Here is a 23274-nt window from a genome sequence, read left to right on the forward strand (position 1 = left end):
CTTCATTCCCAGGCACTGTTGATTGGTTTCCCTGTGGTTGTCATACTGTTCTTGTTCTGTCCTGTCAGCATATTCCTCTGTTCTAACAAACCCATTACATGCACACATCTTAATCTATACATAAACCCTGCCCCTGTTTAATCTCTTTGCTCAGCTGATGGTTAAACTTTAACAAAAGGTAAATGGCTCTGATAAACCTGCCAGCTGCTCTAGTAATCCACCAGGCCTCCTGCCCCAGAGACCAAGTAAGGTGGTGGTGGAGGAGGAGGGGGGTGCTGGTCCTCAATACCTCAATCTACCTTGATGCATACATTACCATTGCATGTATTAGATTAAGTAGTTAGATAAGCTAAATAGGGTATGTATGTACAGGTTTTTGGCAGATATCCAAAGACCTAAAATGACACTGGACTAATCTACCAGAAAGCCTTAAGTAGGGTAAAGAGACAGATTAGGTAGCCAGGTTTAATTGATAATTAGGTAGCTAGATTGAGCAGGGAGACTGCTGCTCAGGCAGAAGTGCAGGACTCACGCTCTGGTAGGTGTGCATTGTCACAATGATTTCACCACTAGGCACAGCCCCTTCTTCATTCTGAATGGCTCAAAAGGAAATTAAAAAACAGTTGTGAAGAAAGCAGGTCCGAGCAAATGAATTCGCCTCTCCATAAGCCCCCAGCTCAGCATTAATGCTCCTCAGAACAAGGAGAATTAGGAACCTGTTTTTCCTTTCTCTTGTGCAACAAGTATTTGTGCTCTATCCTTCTGCAATGCCTTTCTTCCTATTGGCATTCATTAGCTGACCCTTGCAAGCCCCCAGGAAAGTGGGCATTTATTGGCCCCATTTTGAAGATGGTGAAACAGAGGCACAGAGAGGGGAATCAATTATAAGAATATAAATCAGTCTCTTGCTCTAACAACTGCCAAGACCCCTGGAGGTAGGGAGTGAACTCGGGAGGCCCAGTGACTCCTGTTTTAACCACTAGACCATGCTCTTTGGAGGGATTTTTAAAATCACATAGTAAGCTCTGAGCAATGAATGGATAGGGCCATTTGCACAGACACAGTGAGAGGGCTACCTGCTTCCTCCGGAAACAGAAGGAGCGAAATGGGCATCTTCCATGCCAGATGTGGAGGTGGGGGACAACCTGGCAGCTACTGTCATCCACGTTTTCCCAACCTGCAGGGGTGAAATGGTTCCAGTGAAGCTCTGAATGGCGGTAGTGGCCTCACACTATGGTACACCTCCCCTGTTATTTAATTGCCCTCCAGGTTTCTGTATTTCTTGCATCAAAGAACCGAGACGTGACAGTGAGATTCCTGATTAAAGAGGAGAGATCCTGTGCAAAGAGCTAGCACTCCCTATAGCCTCAAGGTAGTGGAAACTAGTGCAACTCTGCTGACTTCAGTGGATCTGTGCTGATTTATACCAGCAGAGCATATAGCTCGAAAAATCTCTTCTTTGCCACAGCTCCATGTACAATGTGGTAGGAATTTTCTTTTCTTTGGTTGTTCGAAAGATCTACTGCAGACCATGGAAGAGACATCTCTAGGGCATGACACTCCTGACATTCATGTTTAGGCACTGTCACAACAGGTCAAAGTCAACAGGGTTTTTGCTAGTTAGTTATCAGGGAGCGAAACAGGAGCTGGCAGGATATTATTGCTATTTAATTGTTAATAAGAACAAACACAACTCCTGGAACTTGAGCCGCATTTTCTTTGCTCAGTCCCTGTAGTTGTAGCACCTGCCTTGAAAACTCCTGGCCTTTCATCAAATTCAGCACAACGCCAGTGCAGTGATTTTCTTCCCTTGGAGGACACATGCCCAGAGGCAAATATTATCAATCTATTAGTTTCTTGTATCTCTGGGTGTGCTGACATAAATGGATTGAAATAAATGGGCTTTTAGCTAAAAGGAAAAGTGTATGACTTGATTTCTCAATGATTCCCACTAAACACCTCCTGCATTTCCTATAGTAACAGGGCCTTAGTGATAGAACTGGAAGGACAGCTCATAACAAGTTATTTATTAGGCCAGTATTCCTCTTCGTGAATCATCCATGAGGAGGCCATTTTTTCTCCAATTTATTCTTCACTCCAAATCCATTCTCCCAGCCATCTCTCTCACCAAATTCCTGCTGGGGAGCATTTTGAACCCAGAACATTTGACTGGACACAAGGGCCATGCAGTTGGTTTTTCCTTCATTACCAGATGTGCATACCTTGTCAGATGGCAGGAGTGAACAGCTCTGTCATGTTATGAGGATTGAATCTATGCTCTAGATCCAACGCTATGAGGATTGAACCTGATGCTCCAGATCTCAAACAGCAGAGACCAATCATGTCTGAGCTAGGCAGGTTGGGTTAGGCCGGCGACCTTTGCATTGTACACACTAAGCATTCCCTCTCCGCAAGGATTCCCTGATATTTGCTTGCAATCTGCTTTCCATGAACATCCCTGCCAGCTGACTTGTTCGTTAGAATAGAACATGTGAGGGGAATGAATGGGTGTCAGTCCCGGAAAAGCATGTTCATGTAGTAACAGAAGGAAACAATTCTGAAACTGTGTTGGTGGTATCTGCCCAGCTCTGATCAGTATGACTGGGGTTTCCTCCTGTCCCTGAAAGATGGGCTAAATCAAGCACTATCTACCTAGATAAAAGCCCTGCACTGACGGGACCGATTCTGCGTTCACCATTTCATCCCACTGATCTCAGCACAACTGTTTCTGATTTGCAGTACAGAACCAGGGTCAAGGTCTAGACAAAGGAAAAGGAAGGAGGTCTGGATAGCCTAGGGCTTGTATAACAACCTGGCCGCTGCTCCAAGGCACACCAGCACAATCCCGCTAACTCCATTCGTACGAACAGAACATGGCCCTCCACCTCTAGATTGCTAATTAAAATCCAGCCCGGGTGCAGCCGCTGCTCTTACCATCCGAGAGGTACTTGAGAGCCAGGCACATATCCTTGGTCCTGCCAGTGAAATCGAAGATCTGGACTGGGCCACAGAGGCCTCCTCGAAAGGGCTGCTCATTGGTAACTGCCCACTGCAGGGCACAGGGTGTGTTGTTGAGGAAGTATATGCGGATTTGGAGGTGAGTCTGGTCAGCAGCTAGCGGGGAGCAGAAGATGGCCAGCTGCAGCCACTTCCGAGCCTCTGCGTTCCACGGAGCTTCGAGGACACAGGTGTAGAGGCTGTGGGGGATCCAGACAGCAGGAGAAAGGGCAGATGGACAGAAGGGTTAAAATGTGAACTGGAAGGATCCTACTTTGCACCAATAAAGGGTGGATTCAGAGAAGTTCCTGGGAATTGGGCCCATGGGCCACAGGAGCGGACACCACTGTCTGTGGAGAGGGAGGGAGGAGTTCTGTAGGGGGAAGAAGAAACAAGGAAAATCTCTATCTGGAGGTGGCAGCAGTCGAGTCCCAGGAGCAAAGTTCTACAGCTGGGAACCTCGAAGCCTCTGACAGCCAAGTGTTCCCGTGTGCAGGTGAAGCAGGGTGGGGACCACAGCTACACAGGGTTATTGTCTCCTTCTGGTCTTGCAGTCTGCGTGGAGCCTAGTCTCAGGAGCCTGTTGGCCAGGCAGTGAGTCATTACAGGCTGGCACATGGCGGAGACTTCCTTATTGCTGTAAAAGGACCAGGAACTAGTCCTGATTTAAGAGCGCTACAGTGAGGCACAAGGCCTAATCAAGTAGCCTCCTTTGCACAGGTGCTGAGGGCAAGGGGAGCAGGGGGCACTTAACACCACTCAGTCCAGCCATCTATTTAACTGCTTGACAATGGATTTAAGTGCCCACCTTTAGGCAATCACTTGGGAAGTGGTGCCTTAAAATGACTCACCTGAGGTCACAAAGTAAGTCAGTGCCAGAGCTAGGGAATAGAGCCCAGGCACCCTGATGCCCAGCTCGTCTCGGGCTGCTCACACAGCTCGAAAGGCTCTGGCTGGTTCAGGGTTTTGAGTGCTAGGACATGAAGCAGATGTAAAACACACTGACCTGAAGTGCGAGAGCTGTATCTGGCATTCATCCCTAGTGGTCCTTGCCTTGAGCTCCTCTCTGTCCTGGACGGGGCACCAGGCCTTAGCACTGAGGAGGTCGGTGTTGCTAGTATAAGCCCTTGCTTGAGTCACGCTCCCTGCACAGTGCTTGAACACTAGCTGACATGGCTTCTGGAACACCGAACCGTGGGGCCCGCAGTACACAACTGGGCTGATGAGGGCCTGCGAGCTGGAGAGCGGGGGAGAATCCGACAGGTCCCAGATGAGCACCAAAGAGACCTTCTTGGTCTGTCCCAGTGCTACTGCCCCTGCAATCATAACCAGCAAGGCTGAATGTTTGTCTCGCACAGACCTGCTCCAGCACTCTCTGTGGTGGCTTCCCATTCCCCCCCTCCAAATTCCTCTAATCCTATGCATCACATAAGATTACCCGGGGGGACATGACAAAGTGCTGGATGAGTGTGTTGTGACTTGCTCAGTGCCCATCCCCGACTCTGGGTCCATTAGAAAGGACCATCTCTCATAGGAAGGTTACAAGAGCTGTTGCATCACTCAGCTGGCTACCACTGGAGGAAAGACAGCCCTTCCTTCATAACAGTCCTTCAGGAGACCTAGGATGGGTCCACAGCACAATGAAGGTAAGACTGTAGCACAAGGAGGAGCACCTGAGGTCTCTCCAATGTGGCTAGCATTGGTAACCATACTGGGGAAGGTGCAGTGGCATAGAGCTTAGCGTGGGCTGTACCTCTCATCAGGGACTGGGTACATACTGGGATCGCTAGCTTGGTTTCTTTACTGCTGTTACTGTCTCCAGCTTGATTAAAGTTTAACAGGGATATACCATCTCCTGGCCCAGTTGCACTTCCATTGTGCTGTGCAGATACAACCCCCAGTACCTTTTGTTCTACTCATCCACTCCTTCCCCAACCCCCTGGCAAAGAAGATGGGTTTGCATCCTGCCCAGAAGGGTAGCCTAAGTGGAGAAGTGAGTTTCAAAGCTCTGGGCCTTTTGAATAGGCTGGTTCTCAGCTCCACTCTTCCACATCAGTGTGGACTGCCTCTACTGGCTACACACCATCCCCTTCAGACTCTGTGCTCTCAACTGGTGATGACCCCTGCACCTTCAGCTCCACTGTTAGCATCCAAAATAAATCAGCGTTAATGCATGCGGACAGCCCATCTCCTGGTACAACTTGGGGTGAGAGACGGCCATAGGAAGGAAGCCAAGATAAAGGGGCTGGCAAAGATTTACCTGGTGGAATGGCTAGTGAGATGCCCATCTCCATCAGCATGAGACAATCACCCCTGTGGTCCACCTCCTTGCCTACGTAGACCAGCAACTTGTTCAGCAGCTGCTTCACCACCATCCTGCCCCCAGTTGGAGTGTGCAGCTCCCGATAAAACCCCTCCACCTCCTCCAGAGTCACCGTGGGGCAAGACACAGTAGACAGCGCATCCAGTTTGGGAAGGGGCACAGGGATGGAGTCCGGCGTGCCCTGCCTGCCTCTTTGTTCCACCCAGCGAAGGCAGGGTAGCTTGGGGCACCATGACAACAAGCATTTACCCAGGAGCAGGACAGAGGTGACAAAGACAGAGACCACTGTGACCCGTGTTAAAAGACTCTGCTCAAGGAATCTCTCCATGAGTCCCTGGGCACCAGCTCTGCCACTCTTCCTTCTCCCTGAACTCAGAAGTGGTTTAGGCTAACAACCTCCAGTCGCATCAAAATCTGCCAGGATTGTATCAAGGCAGTGTACTTTGGAACAAGCTCCTTAATCATGGACTAGCAGTGCAGCACTGTTACAAGGACTCGTTTATGGAGCTCTGAGTCCCCAAAGTTACCCTCATTCTATAGTGAAATTTTCCCAGTGATTGCTTCCTTCATATTCAACAGGAAGTGGGCCAAAATGTACCCCAAGGATGCTCTTTCATCAGGGCCAGCTAGACAGCTTATGATACCAGGACAGAGGAACACGTAGTCATTTAAGCCAGAAGCTGCCAATGTGATCCTCAAAACCCTTAAAAAAAACAAAACACCACACAGCAGCAGGATGTAGAGGATGGTGATACAGCAAAACAGTGTTGAGAGTCTTTTTTCAGTGTTATTGATGCAAACAAAGCCCTGAGCTCTGTTCCTGATGGTACAGCTGTGTGGCTGAGCAAATAACTGTTTATTACAGCCATGGATTTAAGGCACAGTTTCTCTCTCCTTCTCTGTTAGGACAGGGCAGGGATGTATTTGTTCTGCTTTTTCTTCTCTGCTTAGCCAACTGCTAATAAATCACCTTACAGCTTATACCATGTTTCCCTTTCAGGGCTGCAGGAGGAATGCACGTTGAGAGATGCTGGCACTTTCTGATCTCCGCATCAGCAAGCGAACAGCATGGGATTCCTCCCATTCATCTTTCTTTGCAAACCTCTTCTTGGAAAAAAAAAAAAAAAAAAGAGGGTCTCAGCATCTAGGCCAAACCAAATCAAAATTAAACACAATTAAAGGCCCACAGTGAGGCTGCACCTCATTCACAAAAGCAGCCCAGTCATCAAGGCAAGGAACAGCCAGACTCTGCCCCAGCAAACACAGCTCTGGCCAGGAACAAATCTGTATATCTGATGGTGAATGAAGCCTACACAGACTCCGTCTGGAGTTTGTTTGGTCCAGGCAGACTCTGAGCTGGTGTTTAAAAGGGCTCAGGGGTCCTTGGCTTGCTGTCTGCCAATACCATCATCTCCACTAGTCACACGAATCACACAGGCATTTTAAATGCCTTCCTCTCCGAGAATTTGGCAAAAGCTTTGCAGTACCTGATTGCAGAGTGACAGTCACAGTGACAAATGAAGGTCATTCACAATGTTCACTGGTGGGTTCCTTTCCACAGCCTCTTGGAAACAGCAGTTGCAATCCAGTGGGGGTAGGAGTTCAGACAGTGCTCCACTCATTTCCCTCCTCTTGATTTTTTTTTACCTGTCACTGTCTCTAGACTTCCATTGGTCCATACACACAGACGCATTATTGTGCTTCACTCCATCCTGTGAGTTTCTAGTAATTTGCATCCCGTGGATTCTCAGCCATTTCTCAAACAGTCATGGAAATAAATGACGACGTGTCACACGCAGCTGTTTTGTAGCTCTCTAAACTCCGTATACTGGCAATGTCTCTTATAAGTCCTATAATGTAACTGTGGAGGAATGTAAAATAAGACCATTTAAATACTCTTCTGCAGAGGTCACTCCAAACCGTGGTGAAGCTTAAAATGTTGTCATTTAGTTTTAATGTGGAATGGAAAACAATAAAAGGCACTTGGAAAGTGTGCTAAGATAGGAGAACAGTGGATCTGGAGCAATCCATCTGTTGTACCCTGGAAAGCTGAAGAGTGACTCATACATTACACATCTGCTGCACATTATATAGTTGTCTGCAGAAGTCTTGAACGTGCATCTGTTTGGGAGATGGTACAGAGGGAAGCTCGCTTTAACCACCCTGTGCTCCTTTGGTTTGCATCACTGACACTGAAAAACAATAGAAGAGGAAAAGGGACTGAGTTACAATATGAAAAGCAAATGATACAGCTCATGATTAGAGCTGGCCTAACTTTCAGTCACAGTGAAAGATTTTCACCAGAATTTTCATTTTTTTGGTGGAAAGAGTTTTTTTTGCTAATGAAAAAGATTTAAACAGTCCTGATGCAAACTGAGAGATGCAGGTAAATGCAGAGCCAGAATGGGTTCTGTTTCCCAGTTCTCTGGGAAGCCTGAATTAATTCACAAAGAGTTAGAGAGATAGAAGAGACTTTGAGGGTCATTTGGGCCCATCTGCATACACGAATGCAGGACTGCTGTTCCTAAATCATCCCTTATCCAGTCTCCTTTTGAAAGCCTCCAGTGCAGGAGACTGCACCACATCCCTGAGCAATCTGTTTCATTGCCTCACTGTTTTAATAGTGAACACAAGGAGTGAGAACCTGGCTCCATTTGGAGTCAACAGTAAAAGTCCCGCTAACTTCATTCTGGGCCAGAATTTCATGCTAAGGATATGTCTGTCTACCCTGTTATCACTGTAGTGAGTGCAGCTTGTGTGGACATGCCTAAGCAAGTTTTAAATGATCTAGCATGGTCCTGCGTGGCAACAGCAGCATAGCATGGACTAAGTGCAGAATGATTTACTGAGCTTCTCCAACTGCCAAGCTACACTCGAGTCTTACAAGCCACTGGCCAGGAATGACTGCAGCATAGATATACCCTGCATTAAGAGGTGGCTCTGTTCTGAAAAGTATTGAGACAGATTTTTAGGGACTGCCAGAACACTGCCTATTGAGGAGTCTCAATCAAGTGGGCTCAGTTAATACATACAAAGGTGATTTCCTTAGCTTCCCATTCTGCAACCTTAACTGGAGTCAAACCAGGATCTCCCCGCTTCACTAGTAAAAAAGCTCTCCACAGGCTCCACCCCAGAGCTGACTGCAGACTCCAAGGGCGCTACTGCAATCAACAGCCTCCCAGTGTGTAGCTGGAGTTGGTCTACATTTAAAGAGATTTCCTAGCATAACCGTGTCAGTTGAGGGAGGAGGCATTTCCTACTGCAGAGCGCCTAACACTAGCTACCACAATATGTACTGTTTGAAAGAACAACAGAGCATGCATGATTTTTGTGGTCACCTAAACCTTGAGAAGGATGAGGGTTTGTTATGAAAGACCTGGTGCAATACTGCTGCCTCCACTCTCTCTTCTGAAATATTTTCTTCCTGTATTTGCTTTTTACTTTGTAGAGTTTCCTGTAGCCATAAAGAAAACACAGTTTCTTCATCTCTGGCTGAATGTTGCCTCTCAAATGTCCTCTACAGTAGGGCTATGTGATAGCTTTTCTCTTATCAGCAGAAAAGGTGGCCAGCCATGTCACTATGAGACATTTTCCTAAGCCTTGCAAAGAATATCTGTGCTGTCCCAGAGCTTCTGAGGCCAACAGAAGGACTCAACGAGTTTAAGGAACTCCCTGCATCAGACTTTGAGAGATAAGCATATCGCTTGTGTCCCTAAAGCCTTGCCTACTTAGGACGTTTATCCTTGTATAATTTAGGGCTTATCTGTGCTTGAAAGTTAATTCAAATTAAGTTCTGAAGCCACAACAGCCAGTCCTGATAAACGTCAAACATAAACCCGAGATGAAATATGCTTTTAAACTGATGTTATTAAGCCAAAGAAATCCCTGTGTGGTCACGCATGTACTGATTTTGCTTCAATTTGGTCCCAACTGGCTTCAGGTAAATCAAGATGATCACTCAAAATGGAGAGCCTGAACACAAGCCTTTGATCTTGTCTAACTAGATCAGGCTAAATTCACACCAAAGATTATTCCAGTGCAATATTCCTACATAGACATAAGCCTATTCTTGCCACCCTGAGATGACAGGCTAAGGGTGGGTCTACACGTGCTCATTTAATGTGCATTAGCTTGATTTAAGGCACATTAAGGGTGCGGGTCTACACATGCACATCCTTAGTGCACCTTAAAATGGCAATTTAAGGCTATTCATGCACAAATTTGATACCTGCATAAAGCAGGTATCAGATTTGTGCATGAATAGCTAAAGCGCATTAACCAATTTGTAGACAAGCTAACGCACATTAATTGGTGTGTGCCCATTGACTTGGGACTAACTTTGGTCCCAAAATCAGCCCACACATCCGCGTTAATGCGCATTAGCGCATCTGTATGTTTGCCAATGCGATTTAGCTATTTGCTCAAAATTTGATACCTGTTTTATGCATGCACATGTAGACACGTGCCTAAATCGCCTTAATGTGCTTTAGGCAAATGCGCATTATGTTTAGGCATGCGTGAAAGCACATGTTGACATGCCCTAAGAGAAATAAAGGATTGAGCCCGCTTATGAACCTTAAAGATGGCTGCTTCAGGCAGCGTTGAAACCAAGTACATATATACAGCATGGGAGCAATAGCATAACTAAGTAGCAGTCCTAGGCGCCAACTTCGTGAGGCAGAAGCAGTTTCTGTCCCACAATCACACTGGCAGCACAGTGACAGTTAGAAATTGCTGCTTCACCCACACATCCTGCTGCCCCGGGTATCTGGTCGCATTGCTAGTTTTTGCATGGGAGAGTGGCGTATGTGGGAAAGGCTGCTCTGTTGCTGGTGGTGCTGTATTTGTCTGGGAACTAGCAGTCACTGGTTTCCATGATGGTCAGGAGAGCACTAAAAATCATTGGCAAATAGAAAAGCTTCAATTAAACACAAAAGCATCATAGCCAGAAGCAACACAAATGGCCAGTGGCGTAGAGGTCCAGCTAATAGAGAGCAATGCCAATCTGAAACCCAAGGGCCACATCAAGGGAGATATTCCCAGCGAGCCTCAAAACGTGACAGCAAGCATTATTTCTGCAAGGCTGGCATGGGAACACAGCCACGGGTTCAAACACGGTGTCCTTCAAATGCCATGTATGCAGAGACATCAGCAACCCATCCTGCTAACAACATTTTGTCTACTAGCAATCCACTCAAATAGCACTGTATTGGGAGGCTAGGTTTCCAGACATGGTCCTAAACAGAGGGAATAGATTTGATTCAGTTTGTGTGCCTGGGACACAGGAGGGGCACAAAGAACAGCTTTGCTTTCTCCTATAAAAACTGCTCTTTGGCTCATAGCTGCTCTTGTGTACACACCACCTTTCTCTCTCTTGTAAAATACCCAAGATCCTCGCTCCAACAAAAGTGCAATGCGAATGCCAGAGAGATAAGGTGCGTAACTGTCCATATGCCTGCCCTTACCTCACAAAAAGGGAAACCTAACTGGGGTAATTACTCAATAAAGGAGCAGAGCTAATTTTGCACGGCTTAAGTTTCACCTACTGTGGAGTAAGAGTGGGCACATGGACTGATAAGAGTACAGAAGCTGCTCTACTTCTAAGTCACTGCATGCTTTAAACCTTGTGCAATTCATTTATCTGTCTATATTCAAAAGAAAGCCTTATCAGCAGGGAAGCATTTAAACACCCTCTGCCCCAGAAACAAAGGGTTGGATGCTCAGGTGGTGTACGTTAATGTTGCTCTATTGAAATCCAGGGCACTATAGCAATTCACAGTGTGGACCTGAGCATCCAAAGGCAGAACTGAGACAAACCCTCATCCACAAACCCTGTAACCTCTGGTGCCATGAAGCAGAACAGGAGTGCAGAACACACTCACGGGAAATTGCACCCGAGAAATAACCCAGACAAGCTTCAGAACTGAGTGAGGACAACACGTCCAGAGGAAACGAGCAGGAGGGCTGATATCACAATCGTAGTAAGCATTGACTTCCAAGAAGGGAGAGGACAGCAGTCATGACCCATGACTACAGCAGAGTGAAATGAAAAAGGAGGAAGTTTTCTTAATTGGGGTGGCAGAGAGGGAAGGGATGGAGATGATTTACCTGACAACAAGCGCTTTCTATGGAGTCATAGGAAAGAATAAAGGGAAGAAGTACAGGTTTAAGGAAATGGGAGCATCTGCATCTTGCTGGAATGGGAAATGTCTTTATCTCAAAGAGATTTCATAAATAAAGGAGCTCAGATCTCAGTGTGGCCAGGGGATGTCTGTGAATGTGACTGCATGGTAGTACAGACACCTGAGCTGGCTCTCAGCTAGCTACCTGGAGTACTGGTAGCAATCTAGCACAGAACAACAACCATCTTTCCGTTGGACTTTTCTGCCTATATTAGGTCCATGCTACCACAGCTAGACTGCTAGTGCACCCCGCCGGCCTGGGTGTCTCTATAACACTGCAATCACACCAGGGCTACCTTGTCAACCTCATCTAATTTGACTTGTATAGCTGGGTTGCAGTGTATTTTATTCCTTACCGGGAGAGAAAATACCATAACTATATAGGTTTCAGCCAGCAGAACTCTTTTCTTGATGGACAGGTGGCTGGGAATGTCCTTTTGGACAGCATGACCATACTCTGGTGTTAGCTGGCAGGCAACAGCTTTAAAAGATCCAAGGACTGTTCTTCATTAACTAGCACTAATCAGTTATTACACCTCTTTCAGGATCTTCTGGAGGACAGAAGTGTAATTTCACCTAACAGGCAGAGGCATTTCCAGTTGCTAAATGATCAGTATAAATATGCGCGACTCTGGAGGATGTTCTGCCACTGCTTCTCCTAACACTCACAAAATTCAGGGCTTACCTCAGACTCCAGAAGGATCCCAGCACATCCCTTCACTGCATGGCAAGCTGAGAGCACCGGTCTGTAGCACCTGAGCAAAATGCTGAATCCCAGCGGAGGGAGTTTCTCAGTGTGAGGCACAGAAGGGCTGGATTATTTGAACTGGAAGGTGTGGCCTAGCTTTTCTCCTCTGAGGGGTATGTGCCTCTGCAGCAACTGCTAGAGAGGGATTGGATTTTTTCAATCATTTCTTACAGTATATCTTATTCCTGTGATCAGCAAACTCAAATAAAAGAACTTTGTACTTGCTGGAAGGGCAACTGTTACAACTAGACATCCAGGTACAGTGACTCAAGCTGAAAGGACGTGTCCTACTTATCTTCCTGTTCAGTGAAAATTGCACCTTAACCCTGAGAAAATAAAGGAGTTATTTTTAAGATGACTCCTTTGTGGAGAAGGGGAAGCAATTCAATCAACACAGCAATTCCAGATTAAGGCTTAGCTACAAGGCCTGTAAGCCAGGCCTTGTGATGGCCATCTGCACAGGTGTGAATAACTTTAGGAAGACTGTTCCAAGCCCTCAGTGTCAGCATCTAATGAAGTGTGCTCAGGCTCACAGAAGCTTAAGCACATCTGATTTAGTTAGTCTATAAAGGTGCATCCCTACCCTGCCTTCTGCATAAGCCCTCGATCCATAGACTTGGGGTCAGAGGTGGAGATCAATCGTTCTAGAACAGAACCAGCAAAAAAAGGATTTTTGAATTTCAGATCCCCACCCCCAAAACAAAAACATTCTGCCAAATCAATTAATATTGGGCAGCATTCAGCATTGCTAAATTTGCATTATTCACCTACAAAATGTTTTTTGGGTTGGTTTTTTTTTTTGGAGGGGGGCAGGGAGGACAGTTCTACTCCAGAGCATAAAATTCTGAGTTAACACAAGGCCCTTGCTCCAAATGTGTATTTTGTTATAAACAGACCCAGGGGCTTTTTAACTTGGAGGAGACCAACAAGTCACATTCCCTAGAAAGGCTTTAAGCACTCACCGTGTACATTCCCATAGTTAATGGGTAATTTCAGCAGTATAACTCAGCTCAGACACTGCACCTGTCTGCAATGGTAGTCTTATTTTCTTACCCCATTCACTTACGGGCTGAGTTGACCAAATTAAGGTTTGTCCAGGATCTCAAAGAGATTCAATTAGCCTAGGCCTTTTTCCTGAGTAAAGACACTTCTCATGAAGAATTAGAGATGGAAACCACAGCCCAATCCTGCATTCAGCACTTCCGCTGAAGTCTTTTGAAAGCTTTGCCTGGATAAAGGCTGCAGGACGGGGCCTCAGAGGAATTTACAGTACACAGGATAGGTTTGAACTGGACTTGGAGGCAGGATTACAGCCTGTGTTGACATAACTGGGGCAGCTGTGGTATAGCTAGCTCAGGTACTGAAAATACTGTTGATTTGACCGTCTGTTTTCAAGAGTACAGCACATTGCCATGTCCTGGTTTTCAGCAGCATATTCAGGTGAATAAATGTTTTCCATCTGGGAGACTACCTCTGAATATACTGAAAAACCTCCTGGGACACAATGGACTAAGGTCGTTAAAGAAGAAATCAAATGTGATTGAGTAACTCAATTATCACACCTCTTCCTTTCTGAAAAGATATTGCAGCCATAGGGTAGAGGTCTAGAACTGCAGTAAGATTACTGTAAGATGCAGAAATGTATAGCATGACTGTTGAGTACATGTTTTCAATACAAAATCTCATGACTCCACCTTTTATTACTGTAAGTATGTTACCGCTGAATCGGTTGGCTCATTAAACTGAGTAACAAAGGAAAAACAATACTGTGTTTGAGAAATTATTTCCGAGTTATTGCACAGTTCTTCCCCTCTGCTCCATGTGTAAAAGAATGTCTTTATAAAAGAGCTTGTGTGTGAGTGCACACACACACACAGATTATTTTAGTTTTAGTTGAGTAAGTCTTGTCAATTAAGTGGAGCAGTCACAACCAACACAGAACCAAGAGCTGGAGGTTACCTCTAGACTGGATTATGATCATGGGTGGGTATAACTTGTTCAGTAAGGAAAGGCAAGGGATAAAGGAAGCAGTGTCACTTATTTTATTCAAGTGATACAGTTATCTGGAGGTACAGAACAAAGAGGGAGGTAAACTTGTTGAAAGTTTTCGGGTTAAGGTAATGGGAGAAAACATCAAGAGTGATGTTCTGATAGGCATCTACTATTAACCACCACACCAGGAAAGGAAGTGGATGGAGTGTTTGGTTTTTTTTTTTTAACTTACCACAGTACCCAAATTGCTTGATACTTGTGAGGAACTTTAATTACCATGCTATCTTCCAGGAGGGTAACAGTCAACAGGTCATCCAGAGAGGTCCTGGATTGTGTTGGGACCAGCTAAAGTACAGGTGGCAGAGAAATAGCTCTTCTTGATTTGCTTTTTACCAATAGGCAGGAATTGACTAAGAATTTCAGGCTAGAAGGCAACATAAAGGCAGAGCAACAGAAGTAATTAGAGGCATGGAGAACATGACCCACAAGAAAAGACTGGAGGATCTAGCATAAGTTAGCCTGCTAAAGAGAAGAGAGACAATTTGATAAAATTCTTCCAGTACAAAAGGACTGTTACAGAGAGGACGGTGATCAACTATACTCCATGTTTATAGAGGATAAGGAAAGCAGTAATAAGCTTAAGATGCAATAGTTTATGTAGGCTGGATATTAGGAAGAGTTTTCTATCGCTAGGTATGGTTACACACTGGACCCAGTAATTTGGGTGGTTGTGGACTTTAAGTGCTGGTGAGAAACGCTTGGCTGGAATGATTTAGACAAGGAGATTCCTGTCCTGAGCAAAGGATTGAACTAGATGGCCTGTAGAAGCCCCTTCTAGTCTTATGTTTCATGATTGCATTCAGTTAAATTCTGGGTGCCAAACTCATTTGATACAGGATATATTACAGTAATAGCAAAGGCCATAAGACAGCCTAGGGTATGCCCCAGCCTCCATCCCCAGCAGACACTCTACAGAGGCAACAAGAGAGATACACAAAGGGTATGATTCATTGCTATGAATGTACTAAGCTTCCTGGGAAGGCAGGTAGACAAAATGGTTTTATACCATACCTCAAGGACTACCTAGGGTGTTTTCTCTTGCCTCTGACTGCTTAGGACCATGTGACAGGAGATGCACTCAGGACTGGGTCTCATACCCAGGACCAGGAGCCTCCTGCTCTTACACACAAGATATTTCATGTAGCCTTTTAACCAGGTTATGCTTCTACCTGAACCACCAGCAGCAAACTGCTGGATTTATATAGACAGCCAGTGTTTTAAAATGGCTGTGGCAATCAAGCACCTGATGGCTGCTTGACTCAGCCCTTAAAGCGGCAGGCACCACAACTGCACTGCCACAGACCACTTCAGCCATCAGACAGTCCTCAGCAGGACCAGAGCTGGGAGCTGCTGGGAACATAGTGTTGTTACAGGACTGGTATGACAACGTGGGGAAAGTCCTAGTAGCAGTTACAGGGCTTTATTGTCACAGTGACAGCAGATCAAAAGTATTAGGCCATGTGAACAGCCCTTTATTTTTAAGCTGGCACCCTGAATTCCTTCAGCATCCACATTTGTGGGATAGGCTGAGAACTAGACAGCTCGGTGCAAATACATCAAAGGGAACTTTGTTCTCACTGTGGCAGTGCGCTTCCGGTGCCTGCTGCTTTAAGGGCTGAGTCAAGCAGCCAGCAGGTGCTTGATTGCCGCAGCCATTTTAAAACACTGGCTGCTTATACAAGCACAGCAGTTGGCTCCTGGCAGCCTAGGTAGAAACATCATATGGGTGGGAAGGCTGGCAGGGGGTTGGGCTAGAAGATCTACTAGGTCCCTTCCAACCCTAAATCTATGAAACTATGAAGTATCTTGTAGGTTAGTGTAGGAGGCTTTTGGTTTTAGGTATGACCCAAAATAGCTTGGTGGGGCTAGGCTAGTTACTACCCTGGTGAAGAGTGAGTGGGGATGCTTTAATAATCCCAGCTCCCATGACTAGGTGGGTAACCCTGTAATAGGGTCCAGGAAGGTGGACCCATGTAAGAATGTGGGCTAGGTGCTCAGAAACCTGACTTGAGGCACCCTTGACTGGTCAATGGTGGGGTTAGGGTCAGAAAGGTCAAAGGGCCAGGTGCCTGCTGCAAGAGATGCCCAGAGCTGGGGGCCTGGGGTTCTGACTCCTCTTGGAGGTGAGGCCAGGGCCTGTGTGGCCAAGGGTCCTGGGGGGGCACACCTGAGAGCAGGAAGAGTACGGGGAGCTAGGCAGCCCAGAATGAGGGTGGAGTAGGCTGCCTGATTGGAGGGATCCAGTTAAGGTCTGGACTGGAGGATTGTGGGGCTGGTGATGCTAAGAACTGATCCCATCTGCAAGGCACAGGCTGTGGTATAGGAGAGGTTTGGAGCTACAGATGGCCCCCGCCGGCATTGGGGAATGTAATGGGCAGTCTCCTGCATCTTCCACCAGGTTATGGGACCAGCAAAGTCATGGCAGATGAGAAGGGATAGACTGCCCTATAGAGATAGGTGGATGGGCCGGTATGAGATCTGGCCCTGAGCGCCCCTGTCGCACTCAGGAACAATCTTTTCTATTCCGTCCCTAGAAGGAAATACCAACTGCTGAACCTGCAGCATTGTTACTTCCCAATGGGGTTGCCAAAGGTGTGTGCTGGTACTATTAGTTAGTGCCCTGCATATTATGACTTCAGTGGTAAATGGGCAGTGAACCGGCTGATTGCATTAAAAAATGGTCTGTCACACAGCAGCTGCATTGTTGAATGATGAGGGTTTCCTGTTGCAAAGGCTTCATAGCAGCAGACATGGAAATGATATGCAAACAACTGCTGCTTGATTAATACATATACTACACCTGTTATTTTAAAGTGACCATCATGGTATAAAAACACAACAATTCCAGAGCTATACTGATTTACATCAGATAGAAATCTGGCTCTTCAGTTAATTTTTTTTCCTCTTCCCACCCCACCCCATCCCCTGTGGCTTTCCTCCCTCCTTAAAAATAATTTTCTTTGGCTCCTCCAGAGCACAATACAATGAAAAGATTCCATTGGGGGTATATTATAACACTTACAGTACACCCCCTGAGGGGACATCAGTCCTCCTTCAGGCCATAAGATTCAAGTAATGACCCATAGCTAAAGTGAATTTTTGTTTAATTCTCCACCCCTTGCAGATGGCTTCCTGATGGAAATTGATTCCTAGCAGTTTTTCTTTTCATTTTACATGCATGTCTAATGCCCTTATTTAGTTGCATCTTTCCCTGATTTGGCTAAAGGGGAGGAGGGGGCAGCGTCGAAAGCATCTGGCTACAGAATGCTCTGATGTAAAATACTGTGCTGATTAAAACTGTAGACACATCCCTATCCACGCAGCCTGCTCTTTCTCCCTCACTTGTGTGCGCTGTTCCCTATAAAAGAAACACATGTTTGGAGCCAGATCCCTAACTGAAGTGCAATAAATCCATGTTGTCCTGTTGACTTCCATAGAGTTACTCCAATTTACACCAGCTGAGGAGCTGATAATCAATCTCTTTCATGAATACTATGGTGCACAAATACACCGCCTTAAACACAGGTGTCACATTTAGCACACTTGCATACAAACACACACTCTTGCTCACCCCAACAGTTCACACCCAGATAGATGTGATTTGCACGACTGAACACTCAACATACACCCCATCAAATACGACATGCTCACAGCCATGGACACAAAAGCAACACTCTCCTCCCATGACCCACAGAGAGGTTTTCCTGGCGCATCGAGCGGAGAGGTAGAGCTTCACATACTGCTGTGTGTTTAGATTTGACAAACTGGATCAGCCTTCTTCATCCCGTTACACAAATACTAGCAGAAGAATTTTCTGTCACTTATTGCAGACCGGGCTCCATTGTGTAATCTAACACACACACATACATAGGCACACACGCCCCTTTCTTTGCTATTTAGGCATAACTCAGCCTGATAATTTCTTCAGTATGTGGAAGCAGCAGCAGAGACAGACGGTGCACTGAGGCAACCTTTAATTTATTTGTGTTTCCCTTGAAAGGGCAGGAGTTTAACTACGAGACGGTAAGTGAAGACTGCCAATACCTATAGCTCTTTCTTGTTCGCTTCACCAACTATTTACATGTTTACATGTTACGATAGTGAGAAGACAATTTCACCCCTTAGTTAATTCTGCTGGCTAGCAGCTTGTATTTACAAACAGTGCCTCCCCCACATTTTTTCTTTTTTCGACAGATCCCTAGTTGTCATGTCTTATTGTAGTGTGTGCCCTTCCCTAGTTCTAAAGCAGGCTTGACCCCCTTGCTACGTGCAAGATAGATTTTTCTGGTCCCAAAGATGCTTCAACAGTGCCATACACTATCTGGTCTTTTGTTTAAGATAATGTCTCTGTGTATTTATTCCTTATTAATGCATAGGTGGATTTGTAGTTCTGCTAGGCTGGCTTCCTAAAGATGAGTCTCTTCTTGCATGATGACAATAATAATTAAGGTGGACTTCAATGCAGTGTCCTTGGTAGTTCTGGATAAAAATCCTAAACAGAAAAGGTCAGTTCCCTTCTTGTGATCTGTGTTTCTCCAGCAAGAATAACAGGGTATTTTTTTTTCTGAAAAAAGATGTATTCTGAATCCCCTCTTCCTTACATTGCCAAATACAGCGAACCTTCCTGAAGGCTTTTGCTCACACTTCTGCAGTGAGGAGAACATTGTTTTACTGCCAGGAAGAAAATCCCACATGCTGTCTCAGATGAATGCTATTTAATTTTTTTTTATGAATAGATCTTAAGAGAGAGTTGAGACTGAACAGGGATGTATCACACTGTCTACAAAGTAGAGAAGTACAGTGAGTACAGGGGACATGCAATGGACAGTACTACTACCTGTAAAATGTGGGACTAAAAGGTAAAGGAGACTGAGAAAGAGATTGAGACTAATCATCCTTTGGTCCTGTGCAAAGCTCAGGAAGAGAATCATTGTCTGGCCCTGAACAAGTTGATTGCTCTGTGCTTCGCTTTATACAGCTGTGAAATGGGGATGATAATAATATCAGTGTGCATCCCCAGACGGCTGTACGAATTAAATAATCTTCCGATTAAAAACGCTTTTTCAGTGCAGACTTCATTCACAATGTAAATCTATAGTGAGGGGTTAACGGAAGCAAGAAAGGAAGGGGGTGTTCTGACAGACTGTGAGCCAGACCATTCCTATTACAAGTAGCAAGCAGAAAAGAGATAACAGCTCCACTGCCAGGTCTAGTGCTGCATGTAATACATGGGAATTTTAGTGCTTTCTGAAACCATGGCACTTGGAAAACACTGAGAAAAGTAACTTCTGCCCCACTGTCTGATGATGGTTCTATACAGCCATGTTGGGTAAACCAAGTCATAATTAAACTGCAGAGACCAGGGAAATACCTGTGTATGGGGGCAGAATGAGGAGGGCAAACAGTTTTTTTAAGAAGATCAAAGGGAAAATATCAGTTTGTTATAAGACATTATTATCCCTCTCTTACAGATAGGGAAATGGAAAGCATGGAAGGGTTAAACGTCTTCATCGGGAGTCAGTGCCAGAGCTGGGGAAGACAGGCAAGGAATCCCAATTCTCAGTCCCCTATTCTAGCAACAAGGGTACTCCTTCACACAGTTTGATCTAATAAGAGGGAAGTTCCCCTCCCACATAATAATACTTGGAACTTTTTATCTGAGGTTCATAAAGCACCTTGTGAAGCTGTGCTTATATAACCATCCCAAATGACAGATCAGAAAACAGAGGCACAGAGAGATGAAGCAAATTGCCCAGGACCACATGAGTCAGCGGCAGAGCTGGAAATGGAACCCTAGCTATTCATTCTCTGCCTTAGCCACTATAAAGGGATGCTGAGTAATTTGACTAAATGAAGACTTTAAAGTAAATATTATCCATTGTCAATGATACTCAACTACTGCTTTTCAGTGACAAGAGACCGGGACGAACCAAAGCTTATCTCCTTCCAGTCCGGAAGGATGTGGTCTCATGTTGTTGGCTTTTCCATCTTCCCTCATATCGGGGGATTTCTCGGCTGGTTCTTCAACCGCAATTCAGTGCCTACTTGGTATGAAAATCTGAAGAAACCCTCTTGGTGCCCATCCAACCAGATGTTCCCCATTGCTTGGACACTCTTGTACACAGGAATTGGGTAAGATCCTGGGGTAAGAAGATTCTGTGTCCCAATCCTCCCCTGCTTCTCCAGCACTTCACCCCTAGGGGATATGCTACTTCATTGCTCGCTTTTGGGGATTTCCTTCTCCAGTACCAATGGGAAATGGAAGGTATGTTTTTTAGAAGCTGGACTCAGCACCCTACTGTGCCTTGAGTCCAGTTCAACCCATTCAGTCCACTTAACACCTTTACGGCCAGGGACTTAATCTATTCTGGCTTTATGTTGCACTCAGGATCATGATGATTGGGCACATCTAACACTTTGCCCTAGAGTGACGTTGTTATTGCACCATGCTTTAGTACTTGCTTTTGGAAGTACTAAAGCATGGCACAATAACTGCCAGTACTACACCGTACATGCAGTGCATTGTTATTTTTAGCAGCTACTTCACCGTAGCAGTGTGTTACAAAGGGGGAGCACGCTGCTATGGTGAAGTAGCTGCTGGTCACGTGTAGACACCCATGGATGCACCCTTAGAGTTGGGACTCAGATCAGGGCTACTTTGTGCTCTTACTACTGTAAGAGAGAGGCTCTGCCCTGAAGAGCAGGTAGTCTAACTATGCAAGACAACCTGTGCCTGTGAGATGAACCAGAGACACGGACGTGGCTGTCCCAGTGTCTCCCTGGTATAACCCTGTATAGGAGCCACTTTTGCCCAAGTGCGGTATGTTTGCATTGGGGTTTACATCAGTGCATTTACACTGATGCACCCTTGTTAAGACAAGCCCCAGGCGCTGCCTTCAGCTGGGGGAGAATCCATGCTTGATACTACGTTGTGGTCAGAGGATACTATGGAGCAGAAGTTGATGACTCCTGGTAGATTCATGCCTGATCCAACTGTATCAGGGAGAGGCGGCAAATGGGATATCAAAATATTAACTGAAATTTTCTCCTTCACAGCTATGGCTCATTCCTGATATGGAAGGATGTAGGTGGCTTCAACAGCAATGCCATCATCCCACTAGGCCTCTTTGGGGCTCAGCTCGCTTTGAACTGGGCATGGCCTCCCTTGTTCTTTGGCATGCATAATCTCAGACTGGTAAGATGGCCATGTCTTTGCTGATTAGCTACAGGCTTGTGTTGCTTGTGTCCCTGCCAGCTGCCTGGGACCTTTAAGAGGATCCACAACTAGCACCATCAAGTGCTACATCCTGTACTGAGTTTAAGGGGCAAGTCAGCAGCCTTGCTCAGCTTCTCTTCATGTTGCACCGGGTTCCAGCCTGTAGTATCAGTCCCTGAGCTGCATTTGTGCTTCAGATATTTGGCAGTAGCCAAGGAAGGCGGGAGATTATGGAGCTTCTGGCTTCTGCACCTTCCAGTTAAGAACAGAAGTTGGAGATAAACTTTTGGAGCGACACACCCGGCCCAGTAAGAGGCAGCGAGAGTTGCTTCAAAAGGACATGTTATTCATGCGCTTATCAGGCAGCAAAGTACTCTGCCATTAGAAAAGCCCATAGTAGGGTGTGTCCTGGACTAGGGTAAGGTAGAGTGAAGCAGAGGATCAGCACAGGGAGGAAGGGAGAGAGCCCCTTCTGCGACATTCATGTAGCAAACTATGCCAGGTATCCAGAAGCTGCTGATCATTAATCCGTTCTAGAAATGCCACCCCTTCTGCTTCTCCTGCCCGGAGTGACTGCTAACTTGTCAGTTACTTTGGGGCAGCAGAGTGGAGTCTCAAGGGGTTACCTGATAGCTGGTGTAGGGGCTTGGGTGCTCATAGGATTATGGAGTAGGGCTCACATGTTTTCCTTTGGCATCACACTGCACAGCAAGGAGCCTGGCTTGCTGTAGGCTTCAGCTGCGAAGTTTAGATCCAGATCCAGTGGGTGCCAAAGCTAGGGTTTTGGTTTAACCAAAGGCCTTGAGTTAATCTGCAGTGCTTTGTGCCTCCTGCTGCTCATACTGTCCTCAGTAAGAGCTACTATTATGCTACATAGGGATGTGTGACCCCATAGAGCTAGTTTCCAGTGAAAAATGCTTCAGTTATTGTCTTTTCTCTCTTGTCCAGGCTCTGCTGGACATCCTGTGCCTGGATGGCTTAGTGGTAGCTACCATGTACTCTTGGTACCCCATTAACAAGTTGGCAACAATGCTGATGGTGCCTTACCTGGCTTGGCTGGCCATGGCTACTTGTCTCACCTACGTCATCTGGATGGATAACCCTGGGAAGAAACCAAGAAAGAAAGAATAAGAGATGGAAGTTGTGCAAGTGAAGTCATTCTGTCATTCATCCTGAAGTGGGGAATCAAGATCTGATCACTTGAAGTCTATTAGTTTTCAGATAGTATGCCTGTGCGAAGCGGCTAGTGTTCGCCTCAGATTCAGATTCGGCCGATTCAGGGGACAGTGATTCGATTTGGTGATTCGAATCAGTGTCCCGATTCAATTCGGCTGAATCTGATTCGGAGATTTGGCTGCTGTTGAATCTCCAAATCAGCCAGGCCAGGCCCATCCCCTGCCCCTCTCCCAGCCCGGCACTGGCTCTCCCTGCCCACCCCAGCTCCTGGCACTTGTTAAAAAAAAAAAAGCCCAGCTCACCAGGTGCTGCTGGGCGGGTGGCGATCCCCACTGCCCCATGCTGCATAGGGGGCTCTGCACAAGCCCCCTAGGCCCCCCCGTGGGTGTCCTGCCTGGGCCAGCTCCAGCCCTTTAAGAAAAAAACCCCCAAACCCCTCTCTCCAGACTCACCGCTCCTGCCAGTAGGGGGGGTGGCGATTTCCGCAGCCCTCCACATTGCCCCGTACCACGTGGGGGGATCTGCACAAGTTCCCTGAAGCCAAGAGTGGTGTGTCCCGGGGGGGTTCTCAGCTTTTTTT

At 46.2% G+C, this 23274-nt stretch overlaps 2 protein-coding genes across 4 annotated transcripts in view; one reads left to right on the plus strand and one right to left on the minus strand.

The window, feature by feature from the left end:
* Positions 1–6294, minus strand: part of UNC5CL (unc-5 family C-terminal like) — a 17824-nt gene extending 11530 nt beyond the window's left edge. For both annotated transcript variants that reach the window (XM_019514195.1, XM_019514197.1), the window contains exons 1-5: positions 5258–6294; positions 4004–4313; positions 2935–3197; positions 1077–1177; positions 533–592 (exon numbers count right to left, since the gene is read on the minus strand). In XM_019514195.1, the coding sequence (XP_019369740.1) occupies positions 533–592; positions 1077–1177; positions 2935–3197; positions 4004–4313; positions 5258–5648 (1125 nt within the window). In that variant the 5' untranslated portion in view covers positions 5649–6294. The remainder of the gene's footprint in view (positions 1–532; positions 593–1076; positions 1178–2934; positions 3198–4003; positions 4314–5257) is intronic.
* Positions 6295–18210: 11916 nt separating this feature from the next.
* TSPO2 (translocator protein 2) lies at positions 18211–22668 on the plus strand. 2 transcript variants are annotated; one of them, XM_019514202.1, is made up of 5 exons: positions 18211–18325; positions 18679–18807; positions 20212–20434; positions 21359–21497; positions 22467–22668. In XM_019514202.1, the coding sequence occupies exons 3-5, from the start codon at positions 20262–20264 to the stop codon at positions 22647–22649; spliced, it is 495 nt and encodes a 164-aa protein (XP_019369747.1). In that variant the 5' UTR covers positions 18211–18325; positions 18679–18807; positions 20212–20261; the 3' UTR covers positions 22650–22668. The 2 variants fall into 2 exon arrangements, with proteins under 2 accessions (XP_019369747.1, XP_019369745.1); XM_019514200.1 differs by lacking the exon at positions 18679–18807 and having other exon boundaries at positions 18213–18325.
* Positions 22669–23274: the final 606 nt, after the last annotated feature.

This window comes from Gavialis gangeticus, unplaced genomic scaffold (assembly GCF_001723915.1).
Source record: "Gavialis gangeticus isolate Ggan-Ray unplaced genomic scaffold, GavGan_comp1, whole genome shotgun sequence".
In the NCBI taxonomy this organism is placed as follows: Eukaryota; Metazoa; Chordata; order Crocodylia; family Gavialidae; genus Gavialis; species Gavialis gangeticus.

Coding starts and splice junctions, on each gene's coding strand:
- TSPO2 (XM_019514202.1), top strand. CDS start 20,262: ATGTGGTCTCATGTTGTTGGCTTTTCCATCTTCCCTCATATCGGGGGA. Junction 20,435..21,358: donor CTCTTGTACACAGGAATTGG/GTAAGATCCTGG, acceptor TCTCCTTCACAG/CTATGGCTCATTCCTGATAT. Junction 21,498..22,466: donor GCATGCATAATCTCAGACTG/GTAAGATGGCCA, acceptor TCTCTTGTCCAG/GCTCTGCTGGACATCCTGTG.